General features: G+C 44.4%; 1 protein-coding gene across 4 annotated transcripts; it reads right to left on the reverse strand.

Moving 5' to 3' along the window:
• Window positions 1-270: 270 nt before the first annotated feature.
• LOC135241506 (trichohyalin-like) lies at window positions 271-15,674 on the reverse strand. Of its 4 annotated transcripts, XM_064311983.1 has the most exons (30): window positions 15,572-15,674; window positions 14,795-15,003; window positions 14,438-14,502; window positions 13,653-13,941; window positions 13,272-13,369; window positions 12,891-13,056; window positions 12,647-12,772; window positions 12,224-12,349; window positions 11,793-11,897; window positions 11,113-11,301; window positions 10,491-10,705; window positions 9,450-9,735; window positions 9,299-9,372; window positions 9,037-9,100; window positions 8,590-8,697; window positions 7,708-7,751; window positions 7,209-7,255; window positions 6,493-6,526; window positions 5,956-6,034; window positions 5,619-5,750; window positions 5,466-5,539; window positions 5,202-5,286; window positions 4,915-5,032; window positions 4,433-4,506; window positions 4,223-4,315; window positions 3,747-3,863; window positions 3,402-3,593; window positions 2,320-2,380; window positions 1,723-1,886; window positions 271-1,030 (listed from the first exon to the last, which is right to left on the reverse strand). In XM_064311983.1, the coding sequence occupies exons 2-30, from the start codon at window positions 14,969-14,971 to the stop codon at window positions 983-985; spliced, it is 3,450 nt and encodes a 1,149-aa protein (XP_064168053.1). In that variant the 5' UTR covers window positions 14,972-15,003; window positions 15,572-15,674; the 3' UTR covers window positions 271-982. The 4 variants fall into 4 exon arrangements, with proteins under 4 accessions (XP_064168053.1, XP_064168051.1, XP_064168052.1 ...); XM_064311981.1 differs by having other exon boundaries at window positions 272-1,886; XM_064311982.1 differs by lacking the exon at window positions 2,320-2,380 and having other exon boundaries at window positions 272-1,857.
• Between the last annotated feature and the right edge of the window lie 3,399 nt (window positions 15,675-19,073).

Consider the following 19,073-nt stretch of genomic DNA (forward strand, 5'->3'; position numbering starts at 1 on the left):
TTCTGAGTTACATGTTGAGTTCCCTAACCATTGTATTATACTGTCACCCCTTTGTCTTTCATTTTGTACCCTGTGCTGTGAGTTAACTTCCAATTGTGCGATTGGCTTGACCTCACTGAAGTGATATATTTACTTGTATATTTACTTGTACATAATTTGTGATTTGTGTAACATCTCAGGTAGAATGGAATTTAGTATCGGTTTTTTTTTGTTTGTTTCTTATTTATTTATTTATTTGTATAGTTGGCACATTTATTACCAGGATAAAAATAATCTGTATCTCCTATTTTTGATACATACACACAAGATGATTGATTTAAGGCACTCAAAAACTACATACTGACTTACTGGAGCACACCCAGATTTTATTTTCAGAAACAGTTTTAAACAGTTTTCAAGTGAAAATATTCTCAAAATTACAAAGATTGGAGCACAATAGAATAATTAATCAATTCAATTTGGGAGTGTTAATTTAAAGTCAGAGTTTGTGTTACAATGTTTCATTGAATTAAATGGACAGTAAAAGTAAATCCTAATTTTTCATTTGTTAAATTACACAATCAGAAGTCGCACACAAACATTTACATATTTTGCAGGCAATAAAATAATTGTATTGTTCAATGTGTGTAACTGGAACAAAAAACATAGGAAGTGCAACCAGTGTTCCATTAAATATGAGAGGTATTGCATGTATAACAAAAGCATCACCAGCAGATGCGTGTTATTCATCTTATACAGGTCTTTTGCAGTGAGGTTTTATCAGAAATGTTTTAAGTGAATTTGTGGGTTGTTCATGAATCACTGACATGTATTGTTCCAGTGTTCACATCTCTGTCTGATATATAAAAATACAAAGGGAATTAGAAAATGAAGTCACTGTTACTTAGTTCCCCTGGGGCTCCTGTTCTTAATAGTCATGTCCGCGTGGTCCAATAAGACCAACAGTGATAAAACACTGTAACCTTCAATGAGAGATGATTCTTCAAGTTGGTGGTAATACCATGTCTTCCCAGTATTCTGGTATAGGAGGCTAGTGATACGGACAGACAATAAATATGTAAACACACAAACATTGAAAAAGCCTTGTGAAATCTGTACAAATTAAATAGGCTAGCTTCACAGAGATTTAGGTTTTTAAAGATCAAAAAACATAACTGCATGGCCTGAGTTTATCAGCCTTTGAGGTATTGCAGATAGTGCACTGGGACCCAGGGCAGATCACCCTGTTTGGCACCATGGTGCTGCAGTATTAAGGCTCCTCGTGCAGTGCAGTGCAGTCCACTTAATTCAAGAAGGCACCTGTGAGATGACAGCAGTTGGCACAGAGCTGCAGATTTAAACATCACTGGCTCTAATGGCTCTAGTCTCCATTCCGTGTCTAAACTGGGAGAAGAGTAGGCTCTATTGTGTCTCTCTGGCAGACTGTGGGCGGTAGGGCCGTGGGGAGGGCAGGCATTCCTGGGACCCTGCCCAGCTGTGGGGGAAGCGGGGGGAGAGGTCAGGGGACCAGTTCGCTGAGGGGGGCGGGAGGTTGAGGGTGTCGGGGGAGATCGCGCGGAAAAGGGGCGTGGATGTGGTGTTGGTGCAGGCAGGGGAAGGGAGGCTATCCCAGGATGGCCAGGGGTCTTGCCGGCTGCTCCCTCCAGCTTCCCCAGCCACTGCCACCCTCACCTCTTTTTCCTCCTCATCACCCTCTTCTTCCTCAGAGCCCCCGACATTCACCTGTTTGGCCACGTATGTCCCATCTTCAATGTTGGAGAAAGGCTCCGGCTCCCTCTTTCCCTCCATGGGCATGTCAACACGATGGGGAACTCCCCGCTCCTTCCTCTCTCCTGATGGTTCTGTCCCTCTCAGCCCCTGTATTTGTTGCTGGAATCTCAGCTTGGCTTTGCAGTACACAGAATGTTACATAATGTCACTTCCTGTTACATAGAATATGCCACCATACAATATACATGGATGCCACTTGGATGCCATTAACCGCTGTTTTCAATATTTTTATTCTTCAAACTCAATCTGAAAATGATTGTTGACAGCTTTGACAGGAAGAGAACCTAAACCACCAAAAGATGCAAAAGAAATAAATGTTTCTTTTTCTATTGCTCAAAAGGTTTACTTGTCAATGATTAGCCCATTTTAGGTGGGGACCAATGAGAGTGCAGTGTTTATTGTTAGCAGAAAGAAGACACATGCCCCAGTATCCAAGACTTGACATACACGTACAGGCACACTGCAGTGTCAGGTAATGAATTATCTACGGCATCAGTTTGTCATCAGTTATTTTGTTGATTTCACTGATTTTGTCTTTCATGCTTTCACCTGTTAGGAGATTCTCATTTCTCTCTCTCAGATTGCAGATTTCCACACTCATTGCTGACATCTGGGACAAGAGAAAATAGCTTCACATTTGAGGTCTTGTAAGAATTGGGAATTTTAAGAACATCATTTTAGGGTTTTGTTTCATTGCGTCTGAGAGTATTTGTGGGTTTTCACACACTTAGTTTTTGGCCCTGATTTGAAGTTTACTGATCCTTCAGGAAATTGCATATGTTGTAATATATTGTGAATGAGTACATTTTTGGTAAAATATATTTCAGAGAAATCCATTCTAAAATGTATTGCAATATCTGATAGTGGCAATAATTTGTATATTCATCCACATATTATTATAAGTTGCAATATCATTTCTGATATTGGTAATATGCCTGGGTATGCTCACTCTGGCTCATATAAGCACTGTTGCTAATGTTGACATTTGAGTGAAAAAATAAAAATTGCTTAAACAGTGATGATATGATTGTGATGTTTTTATTTTCCTCCACTCAATGTAACAATGAACGTTAATTTGGAGACAAACAATTATATGTAATGTAATCAATGTGTACTCAAGTGCCTCAAACAACCTGCAGCAGTGTGAAGCAGTGCAAGCATTTCATTTTAATAATGACCAGGGAGCCCTCAGATAACTATTGAGCATATGCACTTTCACCTGAGAATCTTGCTGAAAATTATTTTTATTCCATAGCTAGCTGGTGTTGGGAGTCTCTACCATTTAGCAACTAATGTAACAGATGTTTTGGTTTAGATCATTTCAGATGTAATTTATGTTTTGTTTATTGTTTTATTCCACCATAAAGCCAACTGCCTCAGATATAATCAGGGGTCTGTGAACAGATACTCCTCCCTCACCCACCCACCTGCTTGAGTCATTTGGCTTGTTGCAGGGTTATATGTGTGTGTGAGAGATGGGTTTGTGAGAGATGTGTTTGTTTGTACAGTACTACATCTTGATTAATATTACTATTTTTGTTATTATTACGTTTGCATCTGAAGCTACAGATTGAGCCATCTGTTGTAATGAAATGATCTGATTTATATAGTTAATAATTTTGTGCACTCACCTTATCAGTCTTGCTGTGTAGTTCCTCTGTAAGCCTTGCCACTTGCTCCTGCATTCCTTGAAGCTCTGGAATATCTGGCACCCCCTGCTGCCCATCAGACACAACCCTCTCTGTTACCCCAGGCAGACTGTTTCTGCCCTGCTGGAGCTCATGCTCTCTCCTCTTCTGATTGGCTAGTGTGTCCATAGCATTCTACAGCATGAGGATGAATAGTCTGTTTCAGATCAAAGAGCTCTTCAGATCTCCGTCAGTTCCAGTGACTCAGCTCTATTGTGACCTCATTTGATTGGCAGCACAGAAAAGCACAACTGTTAGCTGTAGTTGCACAAGTGTAGTGTGTCTCACCTTTATGATCTTTGATTTTCCAGTCCAGTCCTGCAATGAATGTGACCCCCTTTGCGCCGCTGCTGATTTTTCATAAGCCCGTCCGAGCTGCTCTCTCTCCTTGAACAGGCTCTTCAGCTGAAAGTACAGTACAGGGGCCGATTGCCATGACTACATGCACAGGATAAAGCAAAGGGTAAAGCCAGGTGGACTCTCACTTGACCACGTATGCATTCTACTGTTGAGCTGTAGGTCAGAATATCCTTGAAATACTGTGACTCATTTGCCCATTGATCCAGTGTCTTATTGACTGGTTGATTCAATAGCAATCACTGTGTAAGTGCATGCTCTCTCATGCAGTGCCTTGTTGACTGTGGTGATAATTTATATTGCACGCCATTGTATTTTGAAGCATTGTATCACTTCAATATCTCGATAATGTATTTTATTTCAACAGCTGCTCAGCATATTCCATTTCTGTAAAGGTTGTTCAGTACCTGCTCAGTGACCAGCCTCCTCTGTTTGTCATGGTCCAGGTTTTCTGGACGAATCTCCTTCTTGCTCTCAGGAAGGACTCTCTCTGTTTTACGCTGGAAGAGGGATTGAACAGCAGCAGCAGTGATGGGTGGCCTAATGGAGGTTTCTCTACTCTTGCTGTACTAGTGTGTGCTGGTGTGGATATGATGACACTAAAATCCCATGGTTACCTGTTGCAGCTGCTGCAGAGTCTGCACAACCCTGTCTCTCTCCTGCTGCAACTGAGCATTTCTCATCCTCATGTCTGTGAGTATGGTACAAACAGTGTCCCATCAGCCATGCCCTTTCAGTTTTGGACTGTGGCCACACAGCTGATGCCTCCTCCATTTCTACATTTTTAATGCTCTTTAAAAATGTTTATTTTAAAGAGCATTAAAAACGTAGGAAGCATTTTGATGTCAATGCAGTTTGAACAGGGAACTCAAAATTATTTGTATTCGTTAATGCAAAGAACATTATTTTGTTAGACAGATCAACAATTTAATACCCTCAGATTTGGACCAATTATTGTGGCTTTCCCTGAGTAACAGGTTGTTTCAAGTAGTTCAAACGAGTCAGGTATTAACAGCACAGTAGCGGTTGTAGCTGCATCCATTATGAAGGGTATATCATTTAGCTAATAGCCTACTACCCTTTACATACAGGGACTTACCCTCCAGCTCCGCTTGCAGGGAGTCTGGATGTGAATTTGCCGGGCCAGAGGATCTGGTACGCTCTGGACTTCCTTTCCTCTCATTCTCTGTGACTCCCAGATCCGTCAGCTCTGCCAGCTGCAAGAGGGCAAAGGTCAGTCCCAGGGCTAACGCTTCCAGTTCATTAACGCCAGCCCTCAGAAAGGGGATGGCTGATGCAGAAGATCTACAGTAATTCCCCCATGCTCCAGCCTGGCTCTTTCCCCCCAGATGCTCAGTAATGGCGACGTGGTGTGATGGAGCTTACCTTCATCTCCAGTGAGGAGACTGTAATTTGTGTTTCGGTACGCTCTGCTTCTCGCAGCCTCTCCATACGCCTCAGAGCTTGCTCCCTGCGCCACAGGGGTACATGCCGTATTAATGAGGGTATGCTTAAGACCCTGCTACACCGCAGCAGAATCATTACAGCAGAACGATTGCTAATTTGGAGTGATATCTTCACGTCTCTGTAGGAGTGGTGTATTGGCATCGCGATGCACAGTTCTGCTGTAAATGAGTGACTCTTCCTTACTTCTTTTCCAGCTCTTCTTCCTTCTCTGTCAGTTGCTGCTCTAGCCTCTGTACCTCGCTGCTTTGCTGTGATACCTGTCAATCACAAAGGAGGAGACCGTGAGTGTCAGTGCGGAGACCTGAGGCTTCAGCAGTGTTTAGACCTCCACCTCACCTGCCCGCGTGCAGACTGCAGCTCCTGCTGATGCTCCTCCAGCTCAGTGTCCCGCTCTCGCAACATGTCCCACACTTTCTGTAGCTCCGCCCTCATCTGCCCCAGCTCCCCATCCACTTCCTGCAGAGAGGTCTGGGATGGACACACACACACACACACACACACACACACACACCAGAGAAACTGGCACTGGAGCTCCATGACACAAATTCAAACAGAGGTTTGTGAACCAGACCAATGTGTTGTACTGGACATATTGTGTTACAGCTGACAGTAATAAATGATCCAGGATATTTTTAGTAATTCTGGTCTTTCAGGTCTGTAAACTGGCACTCACTGCACTGAGGGCCTGGACAATGTCCTGTTGGCTTGAGCTCATCTGAAGAGACTGAACATGCTCTAGAGCTGGAAAAAAACTAGATCAGGGAAAGAGATTTGGTTACAGAAAGGAAATAGCCACATTATTTAATGGCTATACAAATATTTTGCCATTGTATTACAACGAGTGTTGTCAGTTAAAATCCAACTTTCGGTCTTATAGTGCACATTTCACTGATAAAAAACACCTGCAATAAAGTTTCTGGAGAACAACACAGAGTAGGTCCCGTTGACCTTCTTCGCCCATATTCTCACACCAGACCCTTTGCTGAACACCTGCAGCCAAACAGGCTCTCTCTCTCCAAAACCACAAAGAGGGCACAATTCACACCACAATCTGCATATTACTCTCTCACCCACAGCCTCAGAGCCATGTCCTGGGGCTCCATTTTGGCTCCACACTCAGACATTTTGCATAGTAAAAACACAGAGGACACACACACACACACACACACACACACACACACACACACACACGCACACACACTCCACTTACTCTGTCTCTGTGCCTCTGTCCTGAGTTTCAGCTGCTGGAATACAGTGGAAACCATAACAGGTGAGTAGGCTAAGCAATATCTGAAATACTGGCTGTTTATGATGTCCACATCAGTGTCAGGACATGAGGCAGCACTGATTATATTACAGTTCTAAATACTGTGTTCACAGCACAAGGTACACTCTATGATAGGAAAAATGAACTCAACTCCCTCTTCTGGTCCAGACTGGTATAACTGTTTGCCCTGTATGAATTGATGTCATATACTTTAAATAATGCAGCACTCAAATTATATCCTCAAAACATTTCAGTGCCTGGTCTCTATATTTGTGAGTGTAATAAATCATATTTGGCTGAACTTTAGCTATGTAGGTGTGAACAGAATGATCCTGTCTCGCTCCTGTAGCTGATGTATGCTCTCTACACACAACAGCTACAGGGCTGGCACACAGCTCTTATAGGTGCTATTCAGCATTTCAAAGTGCTGTCCCTCTGTCACACTGCCTGAAACATCATTCTCACCCTGAACTCTCTCTAACCTTCTTTCCTCACCTTCCTTTAGGGCAAAGCTGAGGTTTCTCTGAATTGGACAAGAGGGGTTGAGTCAGATGACTCCCCTCTCACCCCCACCCCCACCGCCATTCCACCTTTCTGTCATCTTTGGCACCACCAGGGATGTGAGCCTGTACACTGAACGGAGAGGTGAACGGATTTACCTGGGTTCTTGACTCCTCCATCTGTCCAGTCTGAAACCTCCTTCTCTCTATAAAAATAGTCAGAGACACACAAACTGAAATAATGCCTTCAGCCATTACCATGTTGATCTCTCCTGCCTTTTTTAGTGTAAAACATTTTCCTGCTGATATCATGTTCCTTCTTAACTATTAGGTGACTAATACAGTACTTGGATGAGATTGATGTGTTTTCTTGTAAAAATAAATCCTACAGTGGGGGTTGGTATCAGATTCCCCACCCTACTTATCAAAGAGAACTTTTTAAATGTTTTAATTTGATAATTCCTTTAATTATTGTCATTTCTTGAAGAAAAACCAAAGTAGATGCATTTGTATGTATTTTGCAGCAATTGTAACTTGTAAATTACTTGTAAATGTGTCACTGAATGTAGAAGTGTGGAGGGAGCTCAAGGTTTCATTCTAAATCCCAAAGTTTAATGATAAATAGAGCTCCACACAGCAGGACAGGCCCCAGACTCACCTGGGAGACTCCTGAAGCAGGCTACCTCGTCTTCCCTCCCTCACCTGTGTACGGCCAAAGAACACACAGGTGTCTGTTAATCAAACGGGCTGTATCTCTGCACTGTTTGTTGCTCGTCTGTGAGGAGAAAGCAAGGGCTGGGATGAGGAAAGTGCTTGAGCGGTGACTTCAGACCTGGAAGGACATGTTCCTTGGCCTGGTGGCTCGAGGTTCGGATTGCGCCAATAACCGTGGATGCCAGATCTGCGCTGAGCATTCCACAATCTCCTGTTTACTACCACAAGCCAATGGGATTTACATAAATGCTGTACACTGACATTTTGACAAACCAGATAGATCTCTTTTGTAATGTCACTGATTTCTGGATATTTTTGCTATGAAATAGCTTGACCTCCATGCACATGCGTTGGACAGGAAAGGGATTTATTACAGGGTTATTACCCCAGGCAGCCTCTTCCAATGCTGAGAGGAAGCGAGAGGGAGACAGTATGATTTTTGTATGTTACTTCTGTAACTCTTCTCTGGATTACATCGCCATCGTATGTGTGATATATGGCCAACACTAAATAATTGTTGTAAAATGTATTATACAACAATGTCTAATTCTATAGTCTAAAAGACATGTAAAACGTGCTGGTCTAGTAAACCAAAGCTTTGTTATTTCTGGACAATAATGACCTTGTGCAGTTTGGGCTCCAAATAGAGGCAGTGATTCAACCACTGACCTACGAAATGCTGCTGGCTAAAACTTGCCAGAACTATCATATGCAGCCATGCTAATTCCCAGTCTCTAATTCTGTAAAATGCAGATCTTGATCCCAGATTCATTAAACACAGGACTGTTTGTTTACACAATGCTAGTTGTGTATATTGGGGACATACAGGGCTGCTGCTCAGCTGACGCAGTAAAGCCTGGCTCCTGTTCTTCTCCAGGTCCAGCTGCTGCCTGCAGGCATCCAGCTCCACTTTCACCAGAGCACCTCCCTCCTTCTGCATACGCACACACATATACACATGCACACACACACACACATTGACACATACAAACACACACACGCATACATACACACACATACGCACGTGCACACACACATGCACGCACATGCACGTACACACACACACACACACACATACACATACACAAATGGATACACACACACGCACATGCACATATTCATTGATGTTTACTGCTGCCATTCTAGCTCTAAATTTCTACAGCTGATCACTTCCATCCCATTTCCCCTGCATAACAAATACTGACTACTCAGTTTCCTTACAGTGCCTGTCACTGGGGTCAGATGGGAGGTGGAGAGAGAGTGGTGCCCTTACCTTGACTCTATTGAGCTCTGCCTCCATGTCTGCTTTCTGCTGCAGCATGGCCTGCATCTGCTCTCTGGAGACAGCGGAAGGTACATGAGCTCTTCCACATGCGGATTTATCCCAAAACATATAGATCTAGCGTAGACCACAGCTAATGGTTTTAGGTAGACTCAAATGTGCGTGATGCAACTACGATGCTTATGACAGCATGAGTGGAGATACTGTTTTAAGGTGTTTTGCAGTATGTGTGGTCATGTCTGCATGTACTCACTGGCTGCTCTGGGCTTCCCTCTGAACTTTCTCCAGCTCCTGGGCCAGTTGTGCTGCCTCCTGCCTCAATTGGGACTGCATGAGGTATATCAAAGTGTATTAAGAAATTATCTTGACAGTTTATTCAAGACTATTCTGGAAGAAGACCGTACCATTTCTGCAGAGTGCTGCCTCCTGGCATCCTCCAGTTCGTCTTGGGCGGTCCGCAGTGCCACCGCTGTCTCCTGCCACCTCTCCTTCCAGTGTGACCCCACCCTCCGCTGCTCCTCCACCTCCTGCGCCATGTCTGCCTCCGTCTGCGCATGATCCTCCTCCCTCTGCTGGAGCTGCGCTTCCTTCTGCCGGAGCTCCGCCTCCTTCCCAAAAATCCCTGCCTCCTGCGCCTGGCACTTACTCTGCAGCTCCTGGTTCTCCAGCAGCAGGGAATTCTGGGATTCTCTATTTGACATTGGGCAGAGAAGCCTCAGGTCAGTGTAAATTATGTCATCTGATAAAACCTAATTGGTAGTTTTCTAAAATTAATGGCGTATTTTTCAAGTTATTTTAATTCTGCCATTTTCACATTAGTGATTATTTCTTTTTCTTTTTTTCTTTTTTTTAGATATTTCCTTTGAGAAACCTTTTCAATTTTTAAGTCAATATAACCATGAAATAAAACAAGCAGTAATTTTTCTGCGCCTGCTACAATATACAGCAAGCAATCACACACAGCAAGCAAATGAACTTTGTGGCTGACTGAACGATATAATGTGCTTTCCAAATAAGCATCAAAAGGCCTGCCGGTGTCTGCCACAGATACTCTGAAGTGGCACTGCCTTCTGTTTTCTTCGAATGCAGCCACTTGAATTTTCCATGTAAACAAATAAGCTTGACGTGATGAAAACATGTCTCGGAACTTCATTAGAAAAATTTACTTGAGAGTAAAAGTTACAGATGCATATTAACGAACAATCAAACTGTTGCTTCATAGACGTCCTTCAACGAATTCATGTGATGACAGTGACTTCACCGTAGTCTAATTTAACAGAGCATCAAATAGGGAAATTTGAATGCAAATGTGATATTCAAGTGTACTTATAAATTTATATCATAATTAAATTACGGTTAGTGTAGTTATCAAATAACAGTACCCAGTGATGTCTGTTTAACTCCGCCCTGACCTCTCATTGGCTGTCCCATCTCTAGACTCTCACCTGAGCTTATGGCAGCTCTTTCTCAGCTCTGTCACTTCCTCCTGGCTGCTCACCAGCTCCTCCTTCTCTCCAATCAGCTGCGAGCGTTCTGTCTCCAGCGCCACAATCTGATTGGTGTGAATCACCTTCTCAGCCTCCAGCTCGTGTAATTGCCCCAGCACTGCCTCAAGCCTCTGTCTTGCCTCCCCCAACTCTGTTGACCCTGTCTTATGCAACTGAGGAAAGATAACAGATGAGAAACATAGGTGTGATACACATCTAATCTTTTGTATTTTTACAACATCCTCCATTTTTTTCAATGGTTGAATTTCTCATTTTGCCTATTAGGGTAATGCTGTCAGCTGAAATCCTGTTAAGTGCCCAACAGTTCACCAGCAGGAGCTAATTCATGTGGTAACCTAAGAAACCCTGGCTGAATTAAAGTCCTACCAGCACAAAGCCAACTGTTTTATGTTTTTGTTTGCAAAAGGCACAGCCAGGACTCAAACTTGTGGTATATTTGTTATACTCTGCCCTCTTGGTGAGCACCTTTACTAATGGAGTTGCTTGAGAGCCCATTGTACATTTCATGGAGAAGTGTTGGAGAAACCATGTCCTCCTCTCTCGTTCATCCCTCACCCACCTCTTTCAGAGTGACCAGCTCTTCCTTCATCTGGACTTTCTCCTGTTCCAGCCGGTTGACATGGGACTTGGTGTCCACCAGCTCCCCGTGCAGCTCACACACCTGGTCCGTGTAGCCCTCTCGGCCACGCTGGGCCCTCTCCAACTGCAGCTCCAGGCTCTGAACACGCTGGTGCAGCTCCACCTTCTCCTGTAGAGCGCAGACAGACGGACAGACACAGACCGACAGACAGACAGGCGGACATGCAGATATAGATTAAGACAAACAGACATGTATGGACAGATGAACAGTAAATGTGTTTTCTCTCGAAGCAAAAATCCAAATGCCAATATTGTGCCTATCTGACCTGAAGTGGTATCATTGCTATGGATTTGAATTTAGAAGAATGGTGGAATAGTGAATCGGACTTAGCGGACTCCACAGTGGAGGAACATTTTGATACATATACTATCAGATGCTGACAAACAGGCTTTACACTTTGTTACAAGTCCCTCACACCCATTTTCAGACATCCAGTCAGTTTGTTGTAGCGCAAAGCCATGCCAAGAGCTCCAGGGAATATCATCTGACTGTGGAAAAATTTGTGCGATATTATATTACCTTACTGTGCACAGAACAATGCAAGTGTCTGGAAATCCCTGTTCAGCCACTTATGGTCGGTTTTGACGCACTGAATGTACCTGCATGAGGCGGTCTTTATCAGCCATTGCTGTGGACAGCTTGAGCTTCACGTCCTCCAGGCAGTCTTCGATCCTCAGCACTTTGGAGGACAGCAGATCTCTCTCCTGGGAGAAGAGGGTGAGGAAGAGGGGTATCATCACTTAGACAAGAGTGGAACCCCAACATTGCCACTCATAGCAAAGGCAAAAGATAGGTCTATGCTTGTGTAACCAGGGGTGTGGCGGGGTATTTTGGGCCCCATGAAAAGATATCTCAATGAGCTCCACACCACCCCAACTGAGGCCACCCATTCCCTGCACAACTGCAGCACAATTTTTGAGGGGCCCTATCAGTCAGGGTCCTTGGAATCATCCTTACTACCCCCATATGGTGCCACTGTGTGTAACCCTAACACTGTAACATAGGGCTGCTGTGTCTCCCTCCCCCTCACCAGGCCTGTCTGCCCCAGGTGGCTGCGGGCTTCACTCAGCTGGTCCTGCAGCTCGCTCTGGGTTCGCATGGCGCTGTTGAGCCTTTGTTTGGCCTCCTCCACCTGGGTCTGCACCGCCAGCTGGCTCTGAGACACAGCACGGAGAGCCAGGGATCCGCACACTGATCAAGCAGGGCAATGACGCTGTGAACATGAAATGCTCAAAGCAGATGACTGACTGGATGCTTTTCACTGATGAGTGGGCCTGAAAATACATTTGGCTGAAGCTTGGAGAAGTAAAGTAAAGAAAAAATGGGGGATTAAAATGAGATAAATGACATGCATAGGGGATTTGGTATATGATGTCAGTTTTGTGGAGACTGTCAGGGTCTTACAGTGTAGAAACTTAAAGAGAAAAATAACGGTGGCCATGGAGATTCTGACCTCTTTGGCTGAGTGGAGTTCCTGGAGAGCCTGGTCTTTCTCCTCATCCAGAGACTGGAGACTCTCCTGTGCATCTCTCAGGGCCTCTCTGGCCTCCCTCAGCTCTCTCTCCATCTGGCGCCTCCTCTGCAGAGGGGAGTCACACACACTTATCTCCCCAAATTACATCTTTAACCTGGCAGAGGGGGAATGATGTATGAAATACAACATGGCATCTGGTTTTGAGTTTATGGGATTCTGTCACCTGCTTGGAGAAGTCTTCCTGAGTGCTGGGCAGTGTTTTACTGAGTGGTGAACTGTAGGTGGCGCTACCGAGTGGGGTGAGGGTCAGCGGAGGAGTATGCTGGGCACAGGCCTTCCTCTCCAGGGTAGATCGCATCTTCAGCATGTCCAGCTCCAACTGCAGGACCCTCCATTGAGACAGACATCCCAAGCACAGATCAGTCTCTATGTAATACACACAGTAGTTATCCAGGTACACACTCTCAAACACACACACGCACACTTAGCCACACGTGTTCACCCACACTCGAGGTGAGAGGGATTGTATGAGCGATGCTGCTTATGGTGGCTACAGTAGGGCTTTCTCGCTTGCGTGCTGCAAATGGATGGATCTGGCACTCACTTGTCCTGAAGTTCACCCCGGCGTCGACTCTCCTCAAATCGGCACAGCTCGGCCGTCTCCTTCTCCTGTTCGAGAGAGCTCACGGCATCCGCCAGCTGCTGTAGGGGTCAGAGGAGGAGCAATATCACAGAGAGGGAACAGGACATTACCCTGAGTGCACAGCAGGGCTGTCGCTAGTAGGGTGGAAGGTGGTGACAATTCTAGGGGCCCACAGATGAAAAAATTCAATTTGTTTTATTTTAAAAAATGGGGTCCCAGAGTAATATTCATCCAGGGGACCCAGAATTCCTAGCTACACCCCTGGTTCTCAGCCACGGCAGGGGAACAGTTCTCGCAGTCAGGAAGCAGGCTGCACAGAGAGACAGCAGGCCCAGACTTTACCTTCTGCCTCAGCTCCAGCAGCTGTGTGCTGGTCTGGCTGTGGTGCAGCTGCGTGTCTCTGGCCTTCAGCAGGTCCGTCTGGCTGTCCAGCCTCTCCTGGGCCTCCCGGAGCCTCTGGATCAGCTCCGCCCTCCTCGCCCCACTTTCCATCAGAGCTGCCCGAAGCTCCGCCCCCGGGGAGGGGGACAGGGACCGTGGGGCACCCTCGGGGGCCAGGCGGGACAGGGACTGCCATCGTCTCGCACCTTGAGACGTCCGGAGACTCACCTCTGTGTCACTGCCAGGGGAACTGGGCCACAGAATGCAGTGGGAAGAGGAGGCTGGCTGATTAAGGTCAGTATTATCTCATCACAATGCAGGTGCAGCCTCTTTTATTACACAGCACTCAGGATTACATGGAAAATGAGTAAATCCAGAGAGAAATGCAACATCTAATTATTCCTTCTCTTGATGAGATATTCACTGGGAGCGGCCCTATCTTGGGAGCTGATTCAGTGGATATTGTGCCAGGTAGCAACTGGTACCATTGTGTATGACTTAATCTAAATTGGCACTGGTTCTGCAGTAACTTACCAGTACTGATCTGCACTGTTTGTATGATGAATATTTTGATACTCATGTGTTCATTGGTGATTTAATCCTTTATTGCAGTAATTCATGTACTGACTGTGTGTGTGTGTGTGTGTGTGTGTGTGTGTGTGTGTGCGCGTGTGCGTGCGTGTGCGTCGGCGTGTGCGTGTGCGTGTGCATGTGTGTGTGTGTGCATGTGCACATGCAGTACTGACCTGGCCTTGTGTGTGTAGTAGAGTCCGCCCCCAGGCATGCCTTCCTTGCTGCTCCATACTGAGGACTGAGGGAACAGAAACCATGACTGTAGAGCTCAAAACTAAAAAAAAACTACCGTCACCACACAACAGACTGCAGTGATTGGGGTCAGGCTTAGCCTTTCCCAATTAACCTGTTTTCCTATTTCCCTGTGACGTGTCTTTGTGACAGAGTCTCTGTAGAACACGTGACAAATTAATTTGAGCAGAATCACATTCTCATATATTTGGCCAGTCTATACTCTGAAATTAACAGGCAGGGGTTTTGCAGTACATGCTGTCATTGGTGTTGATTTCCTTGCTCTCTTCTGCCATCACCTGAGCTCTGAGGGGGGCCTTCTTGTCCCACATGTCCAGGTGAGTCAGAGAGAGGGGACTGGATGCTCTGAATGGCTGTCTGTGACTGTGGGCCAGGGACGCCCAGCCCAATTCTGACCCCCAGCCATCGCTGCTGGGGGTCCGACTGCCCTCTCCGCTTCCCCGCTGCTGGGACATGTCCTGTATGTGGAATGGCTTGGTGCTGTTTCCTGGAAAAGAATGTGCATGGGGCGTGGCAGGCATCACAGCAACATATTTAAAGACAGACCATCTAATCGAGACGCCTATCGAGTCTAAATTCTTCTTCACACTGCCGTAAGAACTATTAGTGTTACCTGATGTAGGCGAAAGTTGAAACATAATGTTTTTAATCAAAAAATAAATCAATACTTTCTTACAGGTGGGGACTGAATCTTTCATTCAATCTATTATTCATTGATGTAAACTTAAAATTACAAACAGAACCATTGCATCACCTGTGATCTTTTAATTACCAAAATGGCTCTAATACCTTTAGCTTTCTAATTACGGTACACAGTTTGGGGATGGAAAGCCTTTGTCTGTCAAGAAACAATGTCAGACAGCCTAAACCGAAAGCATTTGAAATGCCCTTTGTCAAACATGGAAATACACAATCACTGTGCAGGTGAAAGCGAATTTAATAAACAACCCTGAAAATACACTGCCACTATTGTTTAACCAATGGTAAATATTTGCAGGTACAGATTGGCACAAAACAAAACACTAGCGTGTTAACACAGGCAAACCTGCACCTACCTCACTGTCTTCCTTCGTCCTTCCCCTAAGGGAACAAGGCCTCAGTGCACCCTCCAGGCTCCACACAGCTGCTCTGATTGTCAAGCGGCAGCAGTTGAGAGAGCAACCAGGCAGCAGGTGTCCATGGCAACCAGCATACACAGGACGCGTCGAGTGTGTAAAGTCCAGCCCATGGTGGATAATCTCTTGGTCACATGATGGAGTACCACAGGAGGGCATATTCACCCTAACCTGCACAGATAGGCCCCAGGTCTAAATATCGTTATTTCCATACAGTATATATGTGTGTGTGTGTGTGTGTGTGTGTGTGTGCAATGGTTTTTTAGATACACTGTCACAAAGATGCTATAGAGAACAACAAGACAACAAGAAGAAAAAGAACAGCAAGTGAGGTCAAAACTACATACACGCATAAAAAGATTAATTGACACTCAATTATTAATGATCATAATGAGAAATAGTTGTATTTGGTTTATATTATTTTAATCTGCAGTGTGAAAATACAGCTCTTGCTAAGCTGTAGGCAAGTGGACTGGTGTTTTTCAACATTCATTAGCATGAATTAACACAGAACAGTCATTGATAGGGTCAGATGGGATGAGGGGCAGGGTATATAAGTGCTTATAAAAATGCACCCCGCTCAACTTTCACTTTAATTTCAGGGGTACATTTCAGTTACAATTTTGCATGGCTTCACCACCCCTCCCCCACATGAATTTACAGTATATTACATGGCATAGTGCCCAAAACCCCAATAACACTCAATATCCTTTCCAATGAGAATTTTCAATAAATCACGTTATGTTTCACAGAGGCCTCAGGGACCGGCTGGAAGCCACAGGCTGAACTGCACAGCCAGCTAAATGTCTTGTAAATCAGGCATGAAAATAAGTTTCACCCAGAGGGCTTTTTTTTAAAGCCTCGGTACCTTCTGGAATATATTACTACGAAATATCAGCAATTAAATAACAGCTCTCCTCTCGTCTGAATTTCTGCAACTCAGACAAAAACGAGAAATAAGCTCTCCTGTGATTTTTATTTCTGTTGGAAACCTAAGTTCAAACTGGTCCAAAGCGGCAAATGTCTGTTTGTACATCACATAAAGCATGTGTGCAATGTTGATGATTAGCCGGACAGAGAGAAAGAAATCAGATCCATGTGCTTTCTGAAGTAGGGTCTATTTGAAAGGTGTACCCTTCATTAACTCTATTGTATACTGAACCGTGTTCTTGTAGTGGAAAAAACAAAGCAAAAGCACATTTCTTCTATAATTTTCTGACTCAAGGTGATGAATACATTTTAGCTCTTCTATCAAAATGGGAACACCCTTGTCTAAATTTCATGTCTGTAAATTTTGTCTAGTCATAATGAGATTTTACCTCTGCTCTTGGCATATCATATTGTTGCTATTATGTTGATACTCAACTATCTAATTTTCTCCTTCCAGCACCCAAGTTCAGGCACATATCTGCACGCCTGGCTGGCTGACATTACCGCCTGGATGTCTGCCCACCACCTGAGGAGTTCTGTCTTTCGCAGGTTGTTCCTCCCAGGATTGGGTTCCCCACAGACTGATGCTTCGTCCTCTGGTGATGACTCCACGGTCTCTCTCACTTGGCTAAGAGCCTTGGTGTGACCCCGGATGGCCAGCTGGACTTCTCAGGACACGTCACGGTAACCGCCTGATCATGCAGGTTTTCCATTTACAACAGCAGGAGAATCTACCCCTCACACACCCCAGAGGCTGCAACAGGCACTTGTGTAAACCCTCACAATCCCTCCTCTGAATCACTGCGACACCTTGCTGGCCAGTTTACAGCCTGAGGCAAACCAACTTCTAACTAACTTCTCTCTCTTAATTTCCCAGATCCTGAGGTATGAAGTTTTGTGGTGGCACTTATATTATGCTAACTTTGCATATCTCTAGGCCTAGTGCTGTTTGCAAGTAGCTTTCTCTAAAAGCAGCTGACCAATCACTAAACTGTAAATTGTAATTGTAGATGTAGTGCATGGCATTATTTCTCTTCCTTGTTGACTTGCTTTATGTTTGAACAGCCACATGATTTGCCTCAGTTCTACAGCCCTGAAAAGGTAGGACTCTGCCACGGTTACCAAGCAATGGTAAACAAATAGTCAGATTACAGCAATAAAGACAGGACACACAAAAAAATTAAATCAGAGGAACAAGACTTTTAAAGATCTATGGAACTATGTTGCTTCTCTGTGATTATGCAAAGTTCTGGAACAGCACTGTTTCATCCCCTAAAGAGCACCTTACATATCACACTAATGCACAAGCATCACGATCATCTAATGAACCACAATTTCCGAAAAACATTTACTGATGTTTTTCCAATAGATCTAAATGCAGATATCATTTTAGTCACTGTTTCTATTGAAACACTAGCCAGTTTAGCAGTCTTTGTGACTGAAGCTCCTGCCATCTATGCCCCGATAATGAACCCTCTTTCAAAGTTACTTAGATCTCTTCCTCTTGCCATCTTGATCCAGGTCATCTGGGCCTGCTCAGCATTTTCAAACATGCCACAGAGCATAATAAGATGTAAATTGCTTAATTGTATAATGCAGTACACCTGTATGGAAGTGTCTGCATTCATTATGTTTCTCCACTCATTTATTCAAGTTTTTCCTTCAATTTGCCATCTGTCTGTATGTGCATGTTCATGCGCACAGTTGGCTCAGTGTTTTTACATTTGTCTTTTTCATTTGACTGGTAAGTGAAATAAGCCACAACAGGAACTCTGTGCATCATTGTGCAGTCTGCCTTGCAAATAAATCCCAGTCAGCTTAAGGCAAGCATACTCTGGCAGCACAGCGGGTCATTTTGACAGCTCCAAACAGCTTAAAATTTTAGTGCATGATTTCACAACCTGTTTTCTGCATTGCATGAAAACCGTAAGACATGCACTTATTATTGACCGGTTTCCAAGTGCAACTGAAGCCTCTAACTGTGCTGTCAAAATAGAAAAAAAAATTCCATTGTCCTGCCCACGCAAAGACCTTCCTGGTTAACGAGGGATTGCCATTGAGTTGCTCGGGCCAACCTTTGAAAAGTCCCCCTGTCACTCGAGAACATTTCCCCTGCTTGAATATACCACATGTAAACATAGCATGTGGAGCAAAAGTGTGTCCACATTATGCTATTCTGCACGGTCACATCAACACATATGTGGCTCGTTGTTAAATTTTAAGTGATTGGTGGACGCAACTTCAAATTTAAAAAAATCTAATCAAAATGTATTTATATAGCGCATTCCACAAACAATTATCAGAATATGCTTCACAGACCACCCTGGCCTAAACTTCCCTCACCTATTGGTGCCCATGCACTCAGCAATGGGACCATTTTGGTCTCTCTATGGAATAGCTGCTACTGAGACCAGTTAGACTTATGAAACTGCTATAATGACAAATATTATGTAATCACTTATCAAGGAATGGGCCTCCAAACAAATGCAATTTCACATGTTATTTATTTTCT

The sequence above is a fragment of the Anguilla rostrata genome, chromosome 16 (assembly GCF_018555375.3).
Source record: "Anguilla rostrata isolate EN2019 chromosome 16, ASM1855537v3, whole genome shotgun sequence".
In the NCBI taxonomy this organism is placed as follows: Eukaryota; Metazoa; Chordata; class Actinopteri; order Anguilliformes; family Anguillidae; genus Anguilla; species Anguilla rostrata.